The sequence below is a fragment of the Mus caroli genome, unplaced genomic scaffold (assembly GCF_978045245.1).
Source record: "Mus caroli unplaced genomic scaffold, Mus_caroli_1 scaffold_16, whole genome shotgun sequence".
In the NCBI taxonomy this organism is placed as follows: Eukaryota; Metazoa; Chordata; class Mammalia; order Rodentia; family Muridae; genus Mus; species Mus caroli.
In genome coordinates this window covers 48,591,138-48,617,468 of record NW_028227271.1, presented here as the reverse complement: position 1 = coordinate 48,617,468, position 26,331 = coordinate 48,591,138, and the positions used below count along the sequence as shown (strand labels likewise).

The 26,331-nt window shown below is 40.2% G+C and overlaps 1 protein-coding gene across 1 annotated transcript in view; it reads right to left on the bottom strand.

The window, feature by feature from the left end:
- The window catches only part of Sntb1 (syntrophin beta 1), a 264,253-nt gene that overhangs the window by 90,032 nt on the left and 147,890 nt on the right, over positions 1-26,331 (bottom strand). Inside the window, exon 4 of the mRNA XM_029469797.2 lies at positions 19,929-20,136. Coding sequence (XP_029325657.1) covers positions 19,929-20,136 — 208 coding nt within the window. The remainder of the gene's footprint in view (positions 1-19,928; positions 20,137-26,331) is intronic.

The window sequence follows — 26,331 nt, the reverse complement described above, 5'->3', positions numbered from 1 at the left end:
CTCCCTCCCTCCCTCCCTCCCTCCCTCCCTCCCTCCCTCCCTCCCTTTCTCCCTTTCTCCCTCCCTCCTTCCCTCTCTCCCTCCCTCCATCTTTTTCTTTCTTTCTTTCTTTCTTTCTTTCTTTCTTTCTTTCTTTCTTTCTTTCTTTCTTTCTTTCTTTCTTTCAACCCTAGCAGGGCAGAAAAGTTTGCACATATCCCAGGTGGGTTGTGATTCAAAGCAGATACTTAAATTTGTGTTAGGACTGTCAATTTCTCTTTTTGGGTGGCACAATAAACTGTATACTTTCAGCACTTGGTGATTTTAGAGACAAAGACTGATTGGATCTTTATAGCAAGCTTGTTCTTTTTGGATTTAGATTTTTCTTTTTAAAGCTTAGGTTGCTTTCTATTTAGAATCAGTTTGGATTTGAATGGAAAATGAACAAAGAAAATATTATGTGTAAAATTCCAGGATCTGCCACGGTTGGATTTTTCTAAGATCACTTTACAAAAAAAGGCCCAGAGAATCAAATTTCTTGTCAATACAATTTAAAAAGCAGAGTTTGTTCTCAGTGCTCACACTGAGGGGTGTATAGGGTAGGTGAAGACTCTCAATACGTACTTTGTACTAAGACAGCCAGAAGACACATCCACGGGTGACAAAACCTGTGCCTGTCCTGAGAGGGAGCTGGGCTCCTGCAGAGCTGGGAAGCCAATCACCTTAAACAGAGACTTAATGCTCACTCACTCAGACAATCAGGCTCTAAAGGGAGGTTGTACAGAGTCTGAGGCATTTACAATAACTGAAAAAGATCAAATCACTCTAGAAAACATCAAGAACATGTTTATTTATGTACTTAAAACTTGTATAGTTCTTAAAAATCAAGACACCATGGCAAAACAACTTTAAGAGATGCAAGATTGGAAATGTGCATGTGCAAATCTATTTTTAGAACCATCCATAAAGCCTTGGAACTGTGTTTCATAAGAAGCAATGCAATGTATCTCAGTCAAATATTTAATTCATATATACAGCTTATGACTACTTTAGCACTCTAAGTAGTATTGACATTACAGAATCGAGCTGCCCAGGGTGACAGAGCTTGCTGGTCACCCTTGGTTGATACAGCAACGCGCTAATGCCCATTCTCTTTTTCACAATTTAACTCCAGGTTTCTGGCCTGGATCTACAACCTAAAGAGGAGTAGACAGGGAGAAAGAGAGAAAGAAAATATATGCATGCATACCAAAAAGGCTGTCATGTGACTCTATGGTTGATTTTTATACTCTGCAATAGGTTGTCATTGAAGCCATCCAACGTGTTCTAAAAGTGCAATATAGCAGCATAGGGGTGAAGTACAACTGCTTAAGGAGATTGCTGACAAAAGTAGTCAGTATCACCTGAACACACACACACACACACACACACACGAGAGAGAGAGAGAGAGAGAGAGAGAGAGAGACTTTTTCTAGTGTTCCAGCCACACAAGATTAATGGTTATTCTTAAACAAGGCCATGCGTTTCTGGGGTTTAAGCTTGCCATCCTGAGTCTTTCTCTCTGATCTTAATATTCTACTTAAAGATCTCCCTTAGCCTCCCAGGCCCAGGTAACTAATTTTTTCCCTTTGATCCCTATAGATTTAGTGCAGCGATATATCATCAAATGTAGGGTTCTATATTTGAAATGTATAGCTCCGTGCTTGTATTTCCAGTTTGTTTGTGAGTCCTAAGGGGACACTTTCGTATTTCCAACTCTTGACCATTCTAAACAATGACTGAGAAGCAATTTCTCTTTCTTACATTCACCTTGCCTGGTCTTTGTAACACTTCCCACTAAATTATCAGTTTGTACACACTACCCCGCTTCTCTGCTACAGCAGAAACTCCACCATAGCAACTATCTCGTCCATTCCCCTCATCAGCATGGTATATTACATACACTCATGTGGCATGTCGCATGTGTTCAATACTCTAACTAATGAATGAAGTAGACGCGATGCATGACATTTAGCACATGGGTAAGTAAATTCCAACTGTATATTTTCATTAAAAATAAAAACCTTGCTATGGTTCTCAAGCAAAACCATGTCAAGCCCTTAAAAGACGAGAGACGAATTAAAACAAAAAACAAAACAAAACAAAATACCAGCCCTCACCCCTCACCACCAAGATTCTTGTAATGGTTCCAGTTTGGTTTTAGAGCATTTTTGCCTCAAATAAAAGGTCAGGTGGAGAAAGCCTCTGTAGGTGGCAGGAAAAAGCACGAAAATGACCTTTCAACCCAGGTATTATACACAATAAAGCCTCTGTGCTTTTGACAGGAGAAAAACATCTCAGTGCTGGATCAAATGGTGGGAGACCTCGTGCCAGGAGAAGCTGGTTCCTGTATTCCTGACCTCACTCTGACAGAATAATACCAAGGTGCACACACAGCTTCCAGAAAGCTGTTTTTAAATGTGAACACAAGGTCCACAAAAGAAACTGAACCCTTTAACCAACTGAACCTTCTGCCAGGCCAATGATCCAACGAGCACGTCAAAGAAGGGTTGGAGGTCGCAGATCCACGCCTAATTATAATTTATCTTGGGCCATCTTTAGCTGCCTTATTGTCCCTTTCCTCTTTCTGAGTCTTATCTTACATCCTTATGAGTATCAGGAAACCTTCTGAAAAATGCACTAACTTAACAGACCACTAGTTTCTACCAACCAAAAGGTAGGTGTCAGGTAGCCTCTGAGGTTGGCTTGGAGGCTCCCCTGTTGTTCTAAACCCAACTCTGATGTGTCCACCAATGTATATGCAAAGAGCCTTGGTCTCTGTATTTCTTCTGTTACTTTAAAAACCTTTGGATAACTGTTTCCCTATTGGAACATAAAACTCAGTGTGACCCAAATCTGTGTTCTTGGGCCATGCTCACTCATAGCTGGCTCTAGAATAAGCCCTTATTCCCTCTGATGTGAGAGCAGAGTTAAATAACTACTGTCTTAAGGTTCCTTTCTTTTTTCCCAACATGATATTTTTGCCGATCCTTTGGGAATCTCACACCATGCACCCTGATCGTGCTCATGGTTGCCCCCTACCCGTTTGCAGAGAGAGCCCCAGCTACTTCCTCTCCACTGCACTTATGGGCAGAAAGCATCTGCAGGTGGTGAGTAGCCAGAAGTTAGAGTTTTGGGAGATCGCAGCTTGCAAAAGTGAATGCTCATCTGAAGACTTAGTGAAACCCGCAAGGATGCATCTGAACTCTCTCTTCATTGGCGGGGCTCTCTAATACATTTTTTTATATATATTGCTTTGGACAAAACTCCAGTTAAACTGAGGTTCCTTTCTTCATTTTTTTTTTACATCCATTAGTGGGGGTTACCCATGATGAACAACCAGGGGTCGGCTAACTAGAGACAAGTATGTAGCCGAGCCCACGATATCCACACCTGAGAAACATTAGGTTATAGATCATACAGTATTTTCTCTGTTTCCTGCATATCTGAGAAAATGAGAATATGAAGTGGGGGAAGGGAGGAAGAGAGCAGGAAGGCCACAGAGTTAGCATGTGTCAACGTGTGTCAGCACAGAGACAGCCAGGTGTCTTGTGAATGAAAGTAGATAGGCTCATACACTAACGCAGGGATTTATAATTCTGTACCAGGGCTGGTACCTAGAAGCCACTGAGGACTGGCATGAAGTCTCTGTGCTTCGTAAGTAATGAAGGGTCTTGGTCAATGGGCATTGTAACCAGATTCTCATCACATCTTCCTTTACCTCTTGATGCAGCTTAAAGTTCTTCTCCACCTTCCTCTTCCATTCCTTTTATTCCAAGAGAACTTTTCTACTTTTTGACTATTCTTTTCTAGGAGGTAGAGATCCTGATTTGTGCCTACCTCTGTTCTCACCCAAGTTTCAGCCACTCCAGTAGATTTCCCCAGTGGCAGTAGAGCCAGGACAGGATCATGCATTCACACAAGTCTGAATAGACATGATAGTGCTTTGCAAACATGGTGAGATGCAAACCAGAAAGTCAGTTATGCCTGGTGAGAAAGTCAGAGAGAGTAAGTTTTTGGGCTCATGATTATTGCAAACTAGTTGCAAGACTATGGTTAATTTTCATAAATTGCTAATTCATATTCTGTTGTATTTTTCTTCTAGCTCCAGAGTTCTATAAAGATACATGGTTCTAGTGAACATGGAAAAAGCAAGGGACATATCTGGGTTGTACTTTCTGGGGGGCAAGAGAGCAATCATGGAGCAGTTCCTGATACCTAGTCTAAAGCTATTATAATGTGAAAGAATGATGCATCCGTACAGAATGAAGATCAGCCATTCAAAGATCATCACACCTCCATCTCATTCAAGATTGAGAAACTTGACGTTTCAAGTAAGACAATCCTTAAATGACAAAGTTCATGGGCTCAACACTCCTCCTTGAAAGGGGCTATTTTTTTTTTTTTTGAACACAGAAATGAGGGCTAGAGACATACCTTGCAAGGGGCTCACCTGGTGCACAGAAAAGCCTGGGTTCAATCCCCACAACTACATAAGCTGGGTATGACTGTGCCTGCCTATAATCTCAGCCTTGCGGTGCTGGAAGCAGAGGAATCAGAAGTTGATGGTTCAAAGTTTTCCTATGTCACCTACTGAACTGGACGTTAGCCTGAGCTCTATAACAGCCTATACAGATAAAAAGATCATAGAACTCCAACTTTAGCCCAGAAAGTTTAGAAGAGCACTTTGGAGACAGAATGTAATTTGTATTTCATTTCAGAGAACATACACTGTAGCACTAGGAGATCATGTTCTGGCTACTGCTACTACCAATAGACCATCATATTCATTGGACAATCTCAGGTTGACTTTTTTCCCAGACACTGCTTAGGTGCTGAAGCCAATGTCCATTTTCTTTGCAAGATTACACTCTGTGGGGCAAAATCACTTCAGGGAATAGTGCCTCTCCATGAATTGTGGTAATAGCAATACAAGTGAAGCTGTTTTTGACAGTCTGGCTAAACCTATACTCCTCATCTGCATCTTGATTTGGGAGTGATTCTAAAACTATCTGTACTTGTAATCCCATTTCCAGTTCTAAGTAGAAGGCAGTATACAGAATGTCGTTTGCTTGCCAAATGTTCCAGGAGAATAATTCAGCCCACAGAGGCTGAGAAGAACAACTTGAGGGAGTTTCAAAATGGAAATGGAGAAAGAGTCCATACTGGGATAGGATGCTATACTGTGAGGACAGTTGTGAGCAAACCTTTGCATGGAGGGTGGTGGCTGAAAGCTTCTGTATGTCTCAGAATTGCCCACTGTCCTCATCCATCCTCTTCGAAGGACCCCAGGGACAATTGCTCAATTTCCTCCCCTGTGGCAGTGGTTATAGTAGACATTGTTGCTCTCTCATAAAATTGACCCTATTAGGAAGAACAACCTGATGCAGGGTGCTTCATACACACTCTCTCCTTCTTCAGAGAACCCACATTAGGTAGCAGATAAGTCCCTTCTCCCATCTCCAGCTATCATAGTCAATACCTGGCTCACAGCAGGGATAAAATCTCTTGGCTTAATCTGTGAGAGCGCTGGGTGTAGAAGTGGTACCCAGAGCTGGGAGGCTTAGCTGAAGTCAGAGTTTAGCTGTTACCATGGCCTTGCTCATCTTCCTTCGTTGTTCCCTGTTTCACTCACTTCCTCAGGGTCTACTTCTAAGACCTTCTATCAGTGAAACCCTCCTTAAGACTCAACAGTTAAAACTATTCAGAAAAAAAATCTAAGTTATCAAATGCAAGGCCCAATGACTACTGTATGATAAACTGTCATGTGTTGCTTCCCCAGCTCCCATGATCCTTGATGCCTACTAGTGCGCTCTGCTTTCATCTGATACATCCTGCAACCATCAGGAAACATTTCCTATGCCATTTTTCTCAGGTCATCAGGAATAGGTTGAAGACTTCCATTGGATCCTTAAGAAGATTTTATCTGTATAACATTGGGTCACATCCTCCTATGGGAGCACAGGGCACTCTCCCTCTTGTCCCTTCTAAGCATGCTTTACACATTGATTTATATGCTGGTTCACTCAGCTCCTTAATGTATCCTCCAAGTGGCCCTGCATCCTGTGTAGTGTCTTCCACCCTCAAGCCAAGAGGATATGTGGGTAACAACTGCTCATCTGCTCAGGGTGAGGTATTTCCTTCAGGTATTTCACCCTTTTCAGGGCAGAGAAGATCACTTCTCACTGATAGGGTGAATAGGAAGTGAATAGAAAAACCAAGGTGGGGGGAAACATTCTGAAATTATCTTTTCTTTACTTGAGTCAGGTTTTCTGGATAATATCTAGCCTATAAGCAATGGGTAGCCTGTAATGTCTAAACTGTAGAACCAATGTTATCACAGTTTAACAGTTACACAAACAGGCCCAGAGAGTCTGTTTGGAGTTAAATCATGTTCTCCAAAGAGATTTAGGCAGGCACTCAGTAAGATGTATGAGTCATCCCACAAAGGGTGAAATGCCCACAATCCCACCACTCTCACATGGGCACCTTGGAGATTGCAAATGACTCATGATACTAAACTGTTCCCTGTGAAATCATGAGGAAAAAAAAAGCCTATGTTCATGTGTTCATTACAGTACCCATCCATGCATCCCCAGTGTAAAACTCTGATGTCTTCTGTGAAAGAATGGAAGTATGTGTAGGGGAAACTGAGACTTAAATCCATGCTGGCTCATTGAGCCTAAAATGCCAAGAAGGAAGATCTCCAAGCTGTTGCCAGGTTTTCCTCAGCCTTGTTCCATCTCAACAGTGACTCATGCAGGAACTCGAAGACTGCTTTTTAAAACATCACAACAGACCTATTAGTACTTAATTGCATTAACAGTCTGGTTCCCAACATAGCCAACCTTCTTGATTTAGGGATGATGGAAGGAGCCTGCACAACTCTTCTATTTCCGTCTCTTATCAGATGGGAGTTCCTTCAGGTTAGAAACTATTTTCTCCCTGTAAGGAGTGGTGGGAAATTCTGACTTAGGCACATTTTAGGCAGATGGTAAGTGATTTATTTAGAGACTCCAGAAATATCGCTCCATTAATTACACGGTTGAGAACTTGATTACCAGGAGCTCGTTGATGCTGGCCGGGCCTGTTTCACATTTACACTTGAGATTCTTTTAATGGATCTGGGCAAGGGAGCTAGAAAATGTGAAGGTGGAATGGTTGGTTGGCTCTATCTGAAACTTGGTGGGGGTGCTGCGGATAAATCATTACTGCTGAGACTGAGGACCAAGGAGGACTTAGGTGAGAAAATAGAACATGGAGACCAACACACACACACACACACACACACACACACACAGGGAGAGAGAGAAAGAGAGAGAGAGAGAGGGCTCTGTATGGTATATAGAAAATGAAACAGAGATGGATAGATGAATGAACACAGAAATGGGAGAGAGGGAGGTAGGGGGAGAGGAAAAGAGGAAGAAGGAAAGAAGGAGAGGGGGAGTGTGTGTGTGTGTGTGTGTGTATAGAAGAGAGGGGAGAGAGGGAGGGAGGACGGTAGTCAGGTGGGGATAGTGAATGGTCCTGCTTTTGCACAGGCTGCTAAGCAGTAAAATTGACTATGAAAGCTGAAACTACACAATGGGATGTAATGGGATGTAACAGGATGTAATGATTAGTTTGGAACATTAGTTCCATGACCCTTACCAATTTTTATCAATATCATATAAATTGTCTCTTCTTCATACCTATAAACATATAAGGAAGTGTGACTATTACTTTATTTCCTTGGCATTTATTATTCAGATGTTAGAAAGAGTGGGAATGACACTGCATCTTTCCATTGTACACAAGACACTGTAATCTGTAGTACTTTGAATACAACTTCCTTGCCTTCTTTGCCTCACCACTTTTGAGAAAACAGCTTGTTTTCTGTGTCTTGGAAAAGGGTCTTACCCTTTCTAAGTTTTCATCAACTAATAACATTGTATCCTTTGTATTTTCTTTTTTTATATATTTAATACAATATATAAAATTCTTTTGAATCAGCATTTCACTGTGTCACCCAGGCTGGCTACACTCCTCCTGCCTGTCTTTGACTGTTAGAACAACAACCATCCCTCTACCCTTAAATGATGTAAAGTGTGTCTATGGATTCTTCCCAAGTGAACCTTTCAGTGTCCTTACTTCTGGGGTCTTTCACCCTCTGTCACAGCCACTCTCTTTTCTTTGGCTTTGAGTTTATCTCTACCATATTCTGGTTGTCAATTCATTAACAATGCCTTGAATGGTGTCAATATCAACATGCCCAGAGGCAGCTATTTCTTTTATAATTCTACCAATATTTGGTTCGAATTTTATTTTTACAGTTATCACTGGTGTATTTTTTTGTGTTATCACTTTTCATCCCTGTTTTATTATTCATTATTGGGGAATGTCATGTAGACTTAATATTTGTAGACAAAGAGAAAATTCACCCATCCTCTTTACTGTATGGGTGTAGATTGAGTAAAAAAAAGCTGATATATTACACATAGACCTTGGACTGAAGGGTGTGCTACATACTCAGGAGGAATATCTTCCATCTACATAATAATCTGATGACTGAGTAGCATGTACTACAGTTAGCTGTTCATACTTAGGGAACCATGGCAACTATAGTTATTGACATAACTATTTAGTCCTGTCAATATGCAAACTGTGTGTCTAGAAACATTGTTTTCCCTCGATGTGTCCCATCAAAGATGATTCCAGCCTCTCTAAGAGTTCTTTACACTTTAGTAGCATAAAGTTGGAAGAAAGGAAGAAATCTTGTTGTATGGAGAATAAAGGAAAGGCTTAAACATAGAAGTCTAATTAGCTGACATTGGCAAGTGGGTTTTAAGTGAAGAATCTCTGACTTTCTACTCAGTGTCATAAATGGATGAGAACAAGATAATAATGGATGGAAAAGGGTGATAGCTAGTATTGCTCTTTCCTTGTTATACGATTGTAAAGGATACTTCTTGTTATTAGATGTCTCTTAGTTTTGAATCTGTTCTCTTGGTTTGTGATGCTGCAGGTGGAGTGCTGTCTGGGAAGCCTTACTTAGAAGAGCAGGTATTTCCTGGGCCCCTTTATTGGCTCAGTCTGATGGAAAGTGCTGGAAAGAGAAGCTGAGATTTTAGAAAAGGGATCTCAAAAAGGTTCCATGGAGTTTCCAGGCTTACTTCATGGGACTGAAACTACTAAAACACATTGCCTAAAACAGAGCAGCCACAGTATGAATAACCAGTATCTTCTGTGTCACCCATGTGAAGGTATAGTTAGAAGGAAGTTGCAAATTGAAAAGAATCTCAAATAATAATAAATAAAGCTGAGAATCTACTTGCATCTCAAAGCTCACAAACTGGTGTTTTGGTCTGCTGTGTTGCATTTTTAATCTAATGTGAAATCACCTGTAAATGAATCCCACGACAATTCAACTGCCCAACACAAGGGGACACACAACAGACTTCAAAGGTTCCATTAATTCTATTTACTATTGTCTCTCTATGTATTCAGAGAGTGAGAACATATCTTTCTAATGTAAAATAGGACCACTGAGAACACTGCAATGTATAAATAATTGAAAAAACATTTTAAAAAATTAAAAAAGTAAGTTTGAGGTAGAATACACACTATAAGTTATGGGCAGAGCTAGGTATTTATAGACCTCATGAGAACAGACTAGAGGCAAATGGAAAGGCTTTCCTCTGACTTATGCAACTTGCCTATGAGTTTTAGAGCTCTTTCAGAAACACAATATGGGGATAACATATGACCCAGGAAGTAGAGAGCCAAGGAAGATGTCTCTGTTCACAGCCTGTGGTGGCATTAAAAGTCTGAGGATGGGTACCAGGACTCGAGGAAAGAAGTCAATGGTTGTACTGAATGATTGGCAAAGGATTCCCCTAAAGACTAAATCAAAGAAATAATTTTACCCTATACCCAGAAGAACTCTCAATTATCATAGATGGAGAAACCAAAGTATTCCATGACAAAACCAAATTTACACAATATCTATCCACGAATCCAGCCCTTTATAGGATAATAAAGGGAAAACTCCAACACAAGGAGGGAAATTATGCCCTAGAAAAAGCAAGAAACTAATCATTCAACAAACCTAAAAGAAGAAAGACACATGAAAAGAATCCATACTCTAACAACAAAAATAATAGGAAGCAACAATTACTTTTCCTTAATATCTCATAATATCAATGGACTCAATTCCCCAATAAAAAGACATAGACTAACAGACTGTCTACATAAACAGGACCCAACATTTTGCTGCATAGAGGAAACCCACCTCAATGACAAAGACACTATCTCAGAGTAAAAGGCTGGAAAACAATTTTCCAAGCAAATGGTCCCAAGAAACAAACTGGAGTAGCCATTCTAATATCAAATAAAATCGACTTTCAACATAAAGTTATCAAAAAATAAAAAAAGGGACACTTGATACTCATCAAAGGTAAAAATCTACCAAGATGAACTCTCAATTCTGAACATATATGCTCCAAATGCAAGGACATCCACATTCATTAAAGAAACTTTAGTAAAGCTCAAAGCACACATTGTACCACAGACAATAATAGTGGGAGACTTCAACACCCCATTCTCATCAATGGACAGATCATCGAAACAGAAACTGAGGCACAGTGAAACTAACAGAAGTTATGAAACAAATGGATTTAACAGATATCTATAGAACATTTTATCTTAAAACAAAAGGATATACCTTCTTTTCAGCATCTCATGGTAATTTCTCAAAAAATTTACCATATAATTGGTCACAAAACAGGCCTCAACAGATACAAGAAGAAGATTGAAATAATCCCATGCATCCTATTAGATCACCACAAACTAAGGCCAATCTTCAATAACAACATAAATAATAGGAAGCCCACATACATGTGGGAGCTGAACAATGCTCTACTCAATGATAACTTGGTCAAGGAAGAAATAAAGAAGGAAATTAAAGACTTTTTAGTGTTTAATGAAAATGAAGCCACGACATACCCAAACTTATGGAACACAATGAAAGCAGTCCTAAGAAGAAAACTTATAGCTCTGAGTGCCTCCAAAAAGAAACTTGAGAGAGCATACACTAGCTGCTTGACAGCACACCTAAAAGTGCTAGAATAAAAGGAAGCAAATTTACAAAAGAGTAGTAGACAGCAGGAAATAATCAAACTCAGGGCTGAAATCAACCAAGTGGAAACAAAAAGAACAGTACAAAGAATCAACCAAACCAGGAGCTGGCTTTTTGAAAAATCAACAAAATAGACAAACCCTTAGCCAGACTACCTAGAGGGCACAGGGACAGTATCCTTATTAACAAAATCAGAAATGAAAAGGTAGACATGACATTAGAATCTGAAGAAATAAAACAAAAACAAAAACAAAAAACAAAACCAAACAAAAAAACCCAAAAAAACAAACATCAGATCCTGTTACAAAAGCCTATACTCAACAAAACTGGAAAACCTGGATGAAATGGACAATTTTCTAGACAGATGCCAGGTACCAAAGTTAAATCAGGATCAGATGAACAATCTAAACAGTCGCACATTCCCTAAAGAAATAGAAACAGTCATTAATAGTCTCTCAATCAAAACAAAAACAAAAACCCACAACCAGATGGGTTTATTGCAGACTTCTATCAGACCTTCAAAGAAGACCTAATACCAATACTCCTCAAAGCATTTCACAAAATAGAAATGGAAGATACTCTACCCAATTCATTCTATGAAGCTACAATTACTCTGATAACTTAAAAGACACAAAGACCCAACAAAGAAAGAGAACTTCAGGCCATTTTCCCTTATGAATATTGATGCAAAAATACTCAATAAAATTCTCACAAACCGAGTCCAAAAACACATCAAAATGATCATCCATCATGATCAAGTAGGCTTCATCCCAGGGATGCAGGGATGGTTCAAAATATGGAAATCCATCAATGTAATCCACTATATAAACAAACTCAAAGAAAAAAAATACATGTTCATCTCATTAGATGCTGAGAAAGCATTTGATAAAATCCAACACCCGTTCATGATAAAAAGTCTTGGAAAGATCAGGAATTCAAGGTCCATACCTAAACATAATAAAAGCAATATACAGCAAACCAGTAGCCAACATCAAACTAAATGAAGAGAAACTTGAAGGAATCCCACTAAAATCAGGGACTAGACAAAGACTTTCTTCCTACCTTTTCAACATAGTACTTGAAGTCCTATCCAGAGCAATTAGACAACAAAAGGAGATCAAAGGAATACAAATGGGAAGGGAAGAAGTCAAAATATCACTATTTACAGATGATATGATAGCATATAAGTCACCCTAAAATTTCCACCATTGAACTCCTAAACCTGTTAAATAACTTCAGTGAAGTAGCTGGATATAAAATTAATTAATTCAAACAAATTAGTAACCTTTCTCTACACAAAAGATAAACTGACTGAGAAAGAAATTGGGGAAACAGCACCATTCACAGTAGTAAAAAATAATATAAAATACCTTGGTGTGATTCTACCTAAGCAAGGGAAAGATCTGTATGATGAGAACTTCAAGTCTCTGAAGAAAGAAATCGAAGATCTCAGACGATGGAAAGATCTCCCACACTCATGGATTGGCAGGATTGATATAGTAAAAATGGCCATCTTGCCAAAAGCAATATATAGATTCATTGCAATCCCCATCAAAATTCCAACTCAATTCTTCACAGTGTTAGAAAGAACAATTTGTCAATTCATCTAGAATAAAAAAAAAACAAAAAACACAAAACCTAGGATAGTGAAAACCTTTGTCAACGTTAAAAGAAATTCTGGTGGAATCACCATCCCTGACCTCAAGCTGTACTACAGAGCATTTGCGATAACAAACAAACAAACAAACAAATAACACTGCATGGTATTGGTACAGTGACAGGCAGGTAGATCAATGGAATAAAATTGAAGACCCAGAAATGAATCGCCAAACCTATGGTCACTTGATCTTTAACAATGAGCTAAAACCATCCAGTCGAAAAAAGACAGCATTTTCAATAAATGGTCCTGGCCCAACTGGCAGTTAGCAAGTAGAAGAATGCAAATTTATCCATTCTTATCTTAAGTACAAAGCTCAAGTCTAACTGGATCAAGGACCTCCACATAAAACCAGAGACACTGAAACTTATAGAAGAGAAATGGGGGAAGAGCCTTGAACATTTGGGCACAGAAAAAAAGTCCTGAACAGAACAATGGCCTGTAATGTAAGATCAAGAATTAACAAATGGGACCTCATAAAATTCCAAAGCTTCTGCCAGGCAAAGGACACTATCAATAGGACAAAATGGCAACCACCAGATTGGGAAAAGGTCTTTACCAATTCTATATCTGATAGAGGGCTAATATTCAATGTATATGAAGAACTCAAGAAGTTAGACTCTAGAGAACCAAATAACCCTATTTAAAAATGGGGTACAGAGCTAAACAAAGAATTCTCACCTGAGGAATACAGAATGACTGAGAAGCACCTAAAGAAATGTTCAACATCCTTAATCATCAGGGAAATGCAAATCAAAACAACCCTGAGATTCTACCTCACACCAGTCAGAATGGCTAAGATAAAAAAATTCAGGTGACAGCAGATGCTGGCAAGAATGTGGAGAAACAGGAACACTCCTCCATTGCTGGTAGGATTGAAAGCTTGTACAACCACTCTGGAACTCAGTCTGGCAGTTCTTCAGAAAACTGGACATAGTACTATCAGAAGATCCAGCAATACCTCTCCTGGGCATTTACCCAGAAGATGTCCCAACTTGTAATAAGGAGACATTTCCACCATGTTCATAGCAGCCTAATTTATCATAGCCAGAAGCTGGAAAGAGCCCAGATGTCCCTCAACAGAGGAATGGACACAGAAAATATGGTACATTTACACAATGGAGTACTGCACAGCTATCAAAAACAGTGAATTTATGAAATTCTTAGGCAAATGGATGGATCTGGAGGATATCATCTTGAGTGAGGTTACCCAATCACAAAAGAACACACATGATATGCACTCACTGATAAGTTGATATCAGCCCAGAAATTTGGTATACCTAAGATATAATCGCAAAACACAAGAAACTCAAGAAGGAAGGCCAAAGTGTAGATACTTTGGTCCTTCTTAGAAGAGGGAACAAAATACTCATGGAAGGAGTTACAGAGACAAAATATGGAGAAGAGACCATGCCCATCCAGAGACTGCCCCACCTGGGGATCCATCTCGTTGACAACCACCAAACCCAGACACTATTGTGAATGCCAACAAGAGCTTGCTGAGAGGAGCCTGTTATAGCTGTCTCCTGAGAGGCTCTGCCAGTGCCTGATAAATACAGAAGTGAATGCTCACAGCCATCCATTGGATGGAGCACAGGATACCCAAAGAAGGAGCTGGAGAAAGGACCCAAAGAGATGAAAGAGTTTGCAGCCCTATAGGAAGAACAACAATATGAACTATCTAGTATCTCCAGAGCTCCCTAGGACTAAACCATCAACCTAAGAAAACACATGGTGGGACTCATGGCTCCAGCTGCATATGTAGCAGAGGATGGCCTAGCTGGTCATCAATGGAAGGAGAGGTCCTTGGTACAGTGAAGGGTGTATGCCCCAGTATAGGGAACTGCCAGGGCCAGGAAGCGGGAGTGGGTGGTTTGGTGAGCAGGGGGAGGTGAGAAGGGATAGGGCATTTTCAGAGGGGAAACTAGGAAAGGGGATAATATTTGAAATGTAAATAATGAAAATATCTAATAAAAATTACTTAAAAAGACTAAATCAAAGAAATATTTTTACTCTAGTGTTGTCCCACTATGTCTTGATTTTTGTGCATGAATTTTGAGTGTGATTGTAAATACAAATACCTTCCATTCTGGAGTCTGAATTTCTTCTTTGATAAGAACAAGAGGTTGGATGAGATCAGCTTGGAGTTCGGTTATCTCTGTTTTTGCATGTAGATGCTTTCTCCTATTCACCAATCCAGACTGAGATCATTCTGTAACTCTTTATATCTTCCACAAAAGGCTTAAGGGATGGCTGAATAGGTAAGAATGTTTGCTGTGCACATATAAGAACCTGAGTGGGCATCCCAGAATGCACATTAAAGGCCAGATGCAGCCACATGCACTCTAGGAACTCTGAGAGCTATGAGGGCTGGAGACAAGATGATGGCTAGGGCTCACTGGCCACTAGCCTGGCCCCAGGTCAACGAGAGACTCTGTTTTAAGGGTGGCAATGATAGAGCAGATCATTTGATGTTCTTCCCTGCCCTCTACAAGCATTCATAGGCATGAGTACCCTTTTGACATGTCTACATATAACACACACACACACACACACACACACACACACACACACACTCTTCTTTAAGTCAATGCTATTCATGCATGGCAGAACCTTCAGAACTGTCTCTGGTGTGCCCTCCTCTCTTTGCCTGCTCTCCCCACAAGCTGAACTATTGTATACCACACTCTTTTCTTCTTATCCTCTCTGGCAGTACAGTGAGCTTTCTAGTTGTTGGTGATCTCATGGTTTTTAAAGAGCCATCTTGTGATTTCCTCAACTGTCTCAAGGAGAGAAGAGTGTTAGTATTCAGTTTTCTTCCTGTGTAGAGTCAAGGAGGTCTTGGGATTTGCTTTGAACAGGATTTTACAAAGGAAATTGATGCTGCTTCACATTATGCTCATGTAAGCCTTCCTTGTAAAACTTTGGGATTAAATATGATTTGCATAGTCCTGTCATGGATCTCCTATTATTTATTCCCAAATCAAAGCTTAACAGTATAGGGAAAGACAAAGGACACCAATTTAAGGTAAATTGCAGCTGGATATATATAGGATCACATTTTATATCTTTACAAATGCCAAGGAAATTTTGATATTTGTGATAAGAAAGGCACAATATTAAGGATTTGCCATTCATTGTATTTGGCTAAAAGCCATCCATATGAATCTCCACTAGAATTTTGTATTAAACATCTATTCAAAAATAAGCCTTGTTTGGATTTGTTCCGTTGAGCTTGATGTATGGTAATTTTTTGGAGAAATTTAGAGTTAAGAAGCAATAAAGGATATTCTTGCTTATAATAATTGTCCATGATAAGTCATTATTGCTCTTATAAATACACTGAAGCACACACTCAAGGAGACATCTGCAATAATTATTTGAAATTATATTGTAAGAATAATGGCATTCCCAGAACAGAAGGAGCTTTTTATATGCTCTTATTACTGCTCCATGGGAACACCTAATAATGGCCTATGGATGCCTGGGATAAGCCAAACACATAACTCAGTTTTTAAGTAAAAATAATGGAACCTCTGGAAACAGAGCCAGTATCACTAGGACTGATACTTTTCAACTATGTGAACAATAATGATTTTAAATAAAGATTAGGATTGAAGAGATGTAAGAGAGATGGTTGAAAAAAGAGTGTGGCATGCAATGAACCAGCTTGTTGAGACTGGTCTTGAGGCGAGGGTGCATGAATAGCACTTAATGATATGTATGTATGTGTGCATGTGTGTATGGGTATACACACATGTGTATGTGTGTGTTATATGTCCATGTGACAGGAGGGTACACGTGCCTATGTGCCTATGAATATAGGCTTGGAAGATGTATGTGCTGGCCAGAACCCACATACATGCCAGATGCAACTTGTGCCTCTTCACATCCTTCCGTGAGTCCTGGGATGCTCACATACATCAGCAAACGTCACCAGTGCTCATCCTTTGCCTCTTGCTCCATGTCAGCCTCATCCAATGTGAATTAAGGACATAATGCTAGTAACCAGGGCTTAGCAGTAGCTGGCTTTCTCTACTAAAGACTACATTTGGGAGTAACCAGCCTTTATCTACAGCCAGGATGCTTGATGGTTTCAGTTCCTGCTCCTGCCCATGCCCTTTCAGGTCAAAGGATAGCATAGCACAACATCTTGTGTCTATGCTCAAGAATCTCTTTATCTGTTTCCTGCATCTTAGCCACACTGCATCAACTACCTCTGCTTTAAATCCCTTTAGTCATTTATCTGAATTCCTATTTCTCTCTGCTAGGACACTGAAGATTGTTCCATTTCCTCTCCTAGGACCACCCAAGTTAACCCAGGACCTTAACCAAATGAAGACCCATTCCATCCTAATAGGCCCCTATTTTTGTCCTTCTATAAAGACTGTCTGCTGCTCCCATCTCTACTGTATCTATATATACTTTATTATTCTAAGTTTTTCCATTACAAAGAAAAAATGCCCCTTTGGGATTTAAGCTTAGTTGGTAGAGTGCTTACCTACCATATAGAGAGCCCTGTATTTGATACCCAGTACCACATAAGCCAGGCATTGTGACCTATGAAGATTAGAAGTTTTGGAGATCCTTAGCTACACAGCAAGTTCAACATCAGATTGGGCTACATGGCCTCAAAAAAAAAATCAGAGCAATCATGATTATACTCTCTCCAAAGAAAAATCTGTACCTTTCTGGTGATACACATGTGTCATATCAGCTCTTAGAAGGCTGAGACATTGAATACTTTCATGGGCTATATAGGAAGACTCTCATACAGACCTCCCCCAATGCAACCCGAAAGAAAACTACCCTTCTTTATTTTTCAATGGACATGACTTGTTTAATCCTGATCTCAGCACAACTGGAGCTCTAAATATGAGCCATGACAATGAATCCAATTAGATTTAATATTAGGGCCTTTGTTGGAAGGGGTAGAGCACAGAGGATTCAATTTAGAGACAGCCAAGAGTAAGAAAATGAGCATGAAATGTTCAGGTCAAGCAGAGATGAGTTCTTTGAGAATAAATCATCAAAGGAGACAGAAACACAAAGAAGTGGAAAGGTGTGACTAATATCATTAAGTCCATCCCAGGCACACTAGAAGCTCATCCTGGAACAGGGCCTACACAAACCCCTGTGGTCAAGCAGAGTTGAACTTCTGTCCTTTGAAACTGTAGGCTTGCTCAATAATAGGTCTACCCCCAAAGAAACACACCAGAGAAAGTAAATGGTAGCCAGTGTTAGCAACTGTGACTTTGCAAATGCCAACTGTGCACGTTTCCTGTATGATTTTCATTAAGAACACCAACTCAAAACATGTACATTTATATCAAGACCACAGAAATCCCTAAGTGGAAATAGTCCATCACTACAAATTTCCCTGTGACTCTTCTGTCACAGTCACACAGCTGCCTCCACTTCTGGTCACCTTCTGAATCAGCAAATCATGACAGGCTTCCTGAGTTTCCAAGGTCTTATGATATTGAAGCTCTTAACAAAAATATAACAAAGGGTTACAACTGCAGAAGCTTAAATTTATGCTATAAGTATAATTGATAATGTCATAGCTTAGACATTTTAACAAATCAGGCAATTAAATAAGGATCTCTGATGCAAAGATGGGCGAATGTGGACTGTGTCACTGTTTGGTTCTGTCCTTTAGTTCTCTGACAGCTGAGAGATGGGACGACCCTAAACCAAACAACCAACTCTGCACTGAATGCTGTGGCCCAGACCCATGTGTGAACAGGTAGGTGCCGACCAAGAACCATGGTGGAAAACAGCCAAATGGTTTGTTCAGGTGTTATGTCCAAGTGCCAGTTGAATGGGGCCTTCTCAGATGACAGGATTCATTGGAAGGAAAGATGTGATTGCAACACCTCTATTCCTATTTACCATTGATTAGAAGGGGAGTCATGGGGAGGTCAAACTGTCTCAAAGCCCAGTGTTAGAAGCACTAGAAGGTTCAAGGGACAGCAATCAGACGTAAGAACAATGGTGAAGTTTCAATCCTTTAAGCCTTACTATCCTCAACATAGCACATGCTTTGGGAAAGGAAATCTGAGTCTTAAGGCTATATACAAAAAATTTCCAAGGAAGCTGTCCTCCATGAGACACAGTTGTCTTCATCATCACCATCACCCCACCCCCACTCACATCATCATCATCACCATCATCATCATGTAAAAGAACTATTTTTTAATTCATCATTTATATAAAGGCCAAACAGTGACACAGTCCACATTAGCCCTTCTTTGTCTCAGAGATACTTATTTAATTGCCTGATTTGTTAAAATGTCTAAGCTATGAAATTATGAATTATATTAAGCTTCTGCAGTTGTAACCCTTTGTTATATTTTATTCTTGTCCCTATTGTCAAACACATGTATGACTTCTGACATACACATGTAAAAGCGGAAATGGGGATGATCTAGGAAAAGGAAGAGGCCTGGCCTAAGGGAGAAAGAAACAAGGAGTGTAGATATGATATATATATATATATGCCTTTAGGAAACCCATGATTTTATATGAGAAATATGCTCCAATAACTAATTTTTAAGATGTTTACTATTCCAATGCTGCCATACACTCATTTTAAATATGAATCTTGCCACTTTTGCCTAAACCTGCATCCCATACAAAATCGATGCTCATTAAGAATGACATTTAAAACCTACTTGTTTAAAAGTACAAGTAAAAGATAAGGTGGTAATGAATCAACACAAAGTAGTTGCTCAATAAACCTCATTATTGATATCATTGCTGTCATTTGTAAACATATGATTCCTAAAGGATCTAGTTAATTAATGAGCAGGTTCATTACCATCCGCATAAATGCAGTCTGAGCAACCATTTCAACCCCCTTCCTCCTAGATGCTGTACTAGAGAGCACAACAGAAATCAAAATATTCATTAGCCCCCTCATTTGTTCATTGAGCAGTTAGGGATCATGTGTAATTTGCCACATATTTAAAAGTATGCTAGGAAATGAATGTTGATTAGCCCAAATTCCCCACATATGAGATCTTCTGCGATGGACAAGAAATCCAATTACCCATATGAAGAGAAGCAGCCTATGAAATGAGTGAATTTCAGTGGAGGAACCTATGGGCAATTGCCAGGAAGACTTTCTCTTACCTTTTCTGCAAGCCAGCCAAGATGCCTGATCTCACGACTGCCAGCAATGCCTGTCTTCCCCAGCTGCTCCCTGATATCAGCAACCACACGGGTCAGCAAGTCACCAGTGTTGGAATGAATGGCGCTGAACCAGGCTTGGGCAGTGGCAGAGTCCTTACTTCTCAGAATCACTGTGTGCTTAGCATCTGGCGAGTGAATTTCTAGCTGCCTAGGGAGGCAAACAGAGGAGTTGCAAGATGACCTGGTAGTTTTTGCTTCATCACAGCCAATCTTTCTAAAGCAAACACCATGTTTATTCTGGACATTTACCTTTATGGTTCCACTATTCCATCATTCATGGATTCACTTATTCGATCATCAGTTGCCCAGGCTCTTGCCTGTGCCTTTGGAACACAGTGTAACAACATCATCACAGCCACCAAATCCCCCAGGTTAAGGATATCTCATTTTCGTGTGATGTAGCTTATTCTGAGATCATATTAATTCAGTTGCACAGAAGATTTTCGTACTGCTTCCACCCCATTCCTGCCGTGGTCTAGCCACGTTTTTTTTTTTTTTTTTTCTTTTCACTACCAGAACATCACATAAGTTTATTTTAGATGTAACAGCAACATTAAAATTGACAAGTTTAATTCTTAACTGCACCAAGTAAACGTAGCCACTTAAGTATCTTTAAAGTTATTCCCTCCAAAAATTGAGGGAGTTTTCCTTTTCCACCACCACACACCATGCTTCCCACTAGTTCTCTTTTTGGAGGACTTTCAGTTATTGAGTGACCTGCTTTGGAGACACTTAGCAACTTCTTTCCCCAGATGAAAATTAATCTTGACAAATTACATATTGCATAGATTTCTCTACGGATTCTTCACTTTAGAACCTAAATTCAAATATTATACAGAATAATTTTAACCTATTTACCCCACAATAAAAATGATCTTTCCTGAAAAAATGATTAAGATAGCCAGGTATCTTCCAGTTAATAGAATTAGTTTTACCTCAAAGATTATGTTAAAAACAAAGAAAAAGCCCAAACAAATCAAAACCCAAACGCACAAACTCAACTGGGGCATCACTTTAGTATTTCTTGACTCACAGGTACATGGACTAGTCCCAGTTTCTACATTTTCCACATCTTCCCCTTATGTAAGTGGATGGAATTATTTACTGTAACTTTGATACAGGACAATTGACCCATACATTTAAATTTTAGGTTAAATCACTGACTAGTGTGGAAAAAGAAGCTATAATAGGAAGCCTACACATTCAAATCAATCTTTATCATTTGTTCTTCCTCTTTAAATAACATGTCCTGTTTCCCACTGTTAGTCAATTAAGATTTTTTTTTTTAATGATCTAAATTTCATATTCTTTGATTTTCTTTCTCTTTTGAGACACGGTCTCATGTAGCTCACACTGACCTCCCAAATTCTATGTATCTGAGGGAAGATCTTGAACTGTTAATTCTACCTCTTGCTTTTGCCTTTTCAAGTTCTAAGATTGTAGGTATGTACCACTACTCTCCAGTTGTCAAGCCTTTACTCTTTAGGAACCTTATTTGTGGCACACTTGAGTATGAGTGAGTCACGTATATGTATCTTACAGTTAATACTGAACACCAAAGCTTATGCCAGAGTTGAAGTTGGACCACTAGAGGTATAGTGATAATGATTTGTTTAGAGTGAGTATCTTAATAGTGGAATGTTTTAGACTGGTTCTGCAGTGGTTTGAATATGAATGGCCCCAATAAACTCTTACATTCATGTGCATAGTCAGTAGGGACTGGAGTTCTTTGGTAGGATTAGAAGGGTGAGAAGGGAGTGTGCTCCTGGGCAGCAGAAATGGCTGTGAAGCTTTGATGTTTCAAAAGCCAGAGAGTAGGTGAGGGACTGTTGCCAGGCGTGACCATTCTGCTCCTTGGCACAATGTGGACTTTGGGACTTTGGATTATAGAAGCAGCTGAACACTTTAAGCAGAGTTTAACAGGCCATACCAGTAGGAGCATGGAAGTCAGGGGTTCTGAGAACCATGTAAATTATGATGGTTCTGATACGAGGTTTCAGAGGGAAAGAATATTAATAAGCATCTTAGAGACCATTCTTATGATATTTCTGGCAAAGAATGTGGATACTTTCTGCCATTGTCCAAAGATCTGCCTGAGGCTAGAAAGAAGAGTTTTGGGTTAATGACATTGGTAGAGGAGATTTCAAGACAATCTAGTATTAACTGTGTTGCTTGATTATTAGTGATCAGACTTATGCAGATCTCTATTTAAAAGGAGCAAGCTGGATGAAAAGAAATACAAAATGTATAGTTTGAAGTGAAAAGAAGCACCAGGAAGTATAATGGAGCTAAGTTCAATGTTCAAAGAGATCAAAGTTTAAAGTATAGCCTGATACTAGATGGAATCAAGGGAGCTATGATCTCAGGGCAAGACCCCACCCAGATTCAACTTATAAAAAGGAATTAAGGAAAATATTAAGCAGTGAAGGAAACCATCAAAAACAGAGAGCTGATGCAAATGCAATTGAAAGGGTGGGCCAACTCAAAAAGGCCAACAAGCTGAAGGGCCCAAGTGAGAATGCCTAGTCCCACTTGGGAGGGAGAAGAAAGCAACCACAAGTGGGAAGGGAGGGAGGGACTTGGGAGGGAAAGTGGACGGGGGTCCGGGGGAGAGGGTCCAGGGCGGGGGGGGGGGGGGGTAATTGGTGAGGGAAAAGGACTGAAGCACTGAGGGCCATCAGAAAGAATGGAAACAGTCAACCTTAGGAGGTAGGAAGTTGGGGGAGACCCTCCAGAATGCACCAGAGACCTAGGAGGTGAGAGACTCTCAGGACTCAAAGGGAGGAACCTTAGATGAAATGTCCGACAGTAGGGAGAGGGAACTTATAGAGCCCACCTCCAGCAGGAAGACAGGGCATCAAGTGAGGGAGGGGGTTGCCATCCCACAGTCACAATTCTGACCCATAATTGTTTCTGTCTGAAAGAACTGCAGGGATGGAAATGGAGAGAAGCCTGAGGAAAAGAAGGTCCAGTGACAGGCCCAAAGTGGAATCCAGCTCAAGAGGAGGTTCCAAGACCTGATACTGTTACTAAGGCTATGGAGCACTCACAAAAAGGAACCTAGCATGACCGCACTCTGGAAGATCCAACGAGCAGCTAAAAGAGTCAGATGCGGATATTTGTACCCAACCAATGGACAGAAGCAGCTAACCCCTGTTGTTGAATTAGGAAAGGCTGAAGGAATCTGAGGAGAAGGATGAGCCTGTAGGAGGACCAGCAGTCTCAATTAACCTGAACCCCCGAGATCTCTCAAACACTGGACCACCAAACAGGCAGCACATATTAGCTGATATGAGGCCCCCAACACATATAAAGTAGAGAACTACTGGGTCTGTGTTCATTCAGAGATGATGCACCTAACCCTCAAGAGATTGGATGCCCCAGAGAGTTTAAGGGTCTGGATGGATGGGGGTTAGGGCTAGGGACATCCTTGTGGAGACGGGGTATGGGGAGGAGGTATGGGATGTGGAACAGTTGCAGGGTGGACGGGAGCAGAGGGGTAAATAAAATTCGGAGTGTAAAGTAAGTAAGTAAATAAATAAATACACACACACACACACACACACACACACACACACACACACACACACACACACACAAGTGTGAGCCAAGTCCCATTTCCATGAAGCAGCAGAACTTGGCTTCATCTGGCAGCACAGTTCTGGCTTTAGAGTGAAGGATACAAGAAAAGGGTTGTGGAATCTCTCTCCACAGCTAAAACAAAGCTGCCAAGACCAGGCATATGTCAGGGGTGGCACTGCATGGAGGCCCAGAGAGGCCATTGTGTGAAGCTATGAAGGGAAAGCCCGGATTGTGTTGGAGGCCATAAGACGTTGGAGATGCCAGGGCTGTGAGATACCTGCCAAGGAAAGCTGCACCCCAGCTATGGAACTGTCCCCAAACAGAGGAGTTTGTTGCAGTCAGTGAAGCCAAGAGGAATGGGAGACCTGAAGAACCTTTTGACAGTAAACATGGAAATGACGAATCTGGAGTTTTGCCAGCTAGTTTTCGGTCTTTCTTTGGCCCAGAATTTCCTCACTGTGTGCTCCCTTTCTTCTCTTTTGGAATGGAAATATATATATTCTGTGCCCCAGGGCATTGGAAGTAGGTGTTCTGGTTTTGGTTTTGATGTTACAGGGGGTTATAATGAAGAGAACCCATGAGTCTCACAAGAGACTTCAAACTGTGGCTGCTTAAACAGTATCGAGACTGCAATAGATAGACTCTGGGGGCTTTTGAAGTTGGACTGAATGGACTTTGGAATCATGATATGGCTACAAGTCTATGAGGGTCAGTGAGCAGCATATGGTGGTTTGAATAAGAACAGCTCCTATAGGCTCAGATACTTGAATGCTAAGTCACCAGGGACTGGAATTCTGATAGAGTTAGAAACATTCGGAAATGCAGTCTTGTTGAGGAAGTGTGTGGGGCTGTGTGGGGGTGAAGCTTTGAGGTTTCAAGGGCTTATGTCAGGTTCTCTCTGTCACTCTTGAGGCCTGTGGATCAGGATATAGCTCTCTGCTATTGTTCCAGCACCATACTTCTTGCTATGATGATAATGGACCGAGACTCTGAAATTGTAAGCAAGCCTGTAATTACATGATTTCTTTTATAAGCGTCGCCTTGATCATGGTGTCTCTCCACAGCAACAGAACAGTGACTGAGATGGGTAATGTTTGCTTTTAATTTGTTATTGTGAGGGAACTACAGGTTAATGTGGATGTGCACAAACAGTACAGAATGGTCTGTCCTGCCCCACCCAGCTTCCCTGATTTTATATACTACACTTTAGTAACAAAACAAGGACATTGGCATTGGTACAGTTTATATGCCTATGCAGTTTTATCCTGTGTAGATTTGTATAAAGGCCACTGTAATCCTTTGTAAACTCCTACTCAATCAGAATGATGATTTCCCAGCAACCTTCTTACTGCCATGCCAGACTACCATGTGTTCACCAGCTCTGTACTTTTCAGTATAGTTATTTTCTATTGCAGAGAAAATATTTATTTTTATTCACTGATGTTGGTACTGGGAACCTCAAACAGAATTAAAATATCCATGTATTAATTTCCTCTCACTGCTTAATAATCACACTACAGTCCACTAAAAATTTACTACATTCCAGGTAAAGTTTGTAATCCTTTAGTATAATAACAGTAGGATGTTCTCAATAATCCTATGACTTCCATCGTTAACTGATTTAACATTATTGAAAATTGAGGTTTGGATGGGCAGGGAAATAATTTACCCGAGGCTACACAGATGGTAATTCTGGGATTCAAATGCATGTGAACTTATGAATTTAAAAACAGATTACAACACCTCTGTTTTAGATTAGGTAGCATCTAAGAGGGAGGCAACTGTTCTCTTCTGTAGCAGTCTGAAGACTGGAATTTATCACCTGGGATACATCTAATAATGCCATGTTTAGCTCCTGCCTTAGAAGATAACTATTTTTCAGATCACATGAACATTAGACATCTCAAGGCAACCTGGCCCCATTAACATTTGAAACTGACCTTTGGAGAAAATCATTTAACTCAGAAATCTGAACTGTAGAAAAAATGATTTGGAAAGTGGGATGTCTCTAAGGAGTTTGAGCAACAATTAGCATTTTTTTGTAAGAAATTTGAAAACAAGCCATAACAGCCTGAAGGTTTTATGTGAAGAGTCAGGGGACTCTAGCATTGACATCTGTCCCAACCCAGGAGAAAAACAATGCTGTGCCTCTTAGGGACTTTCCAAAGAAGACACAGGATATCCAGGGTAGGCTTGGGGTACTAGAAACACATTAAAGGATACTCTTGTCCTGTCTCTTAACTTCTATCACTATTTATTGTTCTAGAAAGTTAAAACATGGCAGAACTTCATCAACAGTGTTTTCTTTTGAATATCTGGATGCTTTTATTTTAAAATAACACTTTGGGAAGCCAACACCTCTCTCTCAGTCTCTTTCTGTCTCTGTCTCTCTCTGTCTCTCTGTCTCTCTGTCTCTCTGTCTCTGTCTCTGTCTCTGTCTCTCTCTCTCTCTCTCTCTCTCTCTCTCTCTCTCACACACACACACACACACACACACACAGAGTTTTGCTTAGTGTGTTGCCAGAATGTCTCTAGGAGAAGGCAGGCTTGTCCTCTGGAGACAAGGCTCTTTCCTTTGGATTTTGACAGCCTTTATCAATATTAGTAAATCTAAGTAAAGTTTAAGAACCATAAATCTCAGAAAATACACTGATTATACCTATACAAACTGATTTTTCTTTCCTCTCCCTCTCCTTCCCTGTCTGGACACAGAGTCTTGCTATGTCAACTTTTGAACTTGCAATCTTTCTTCTCAGCATCC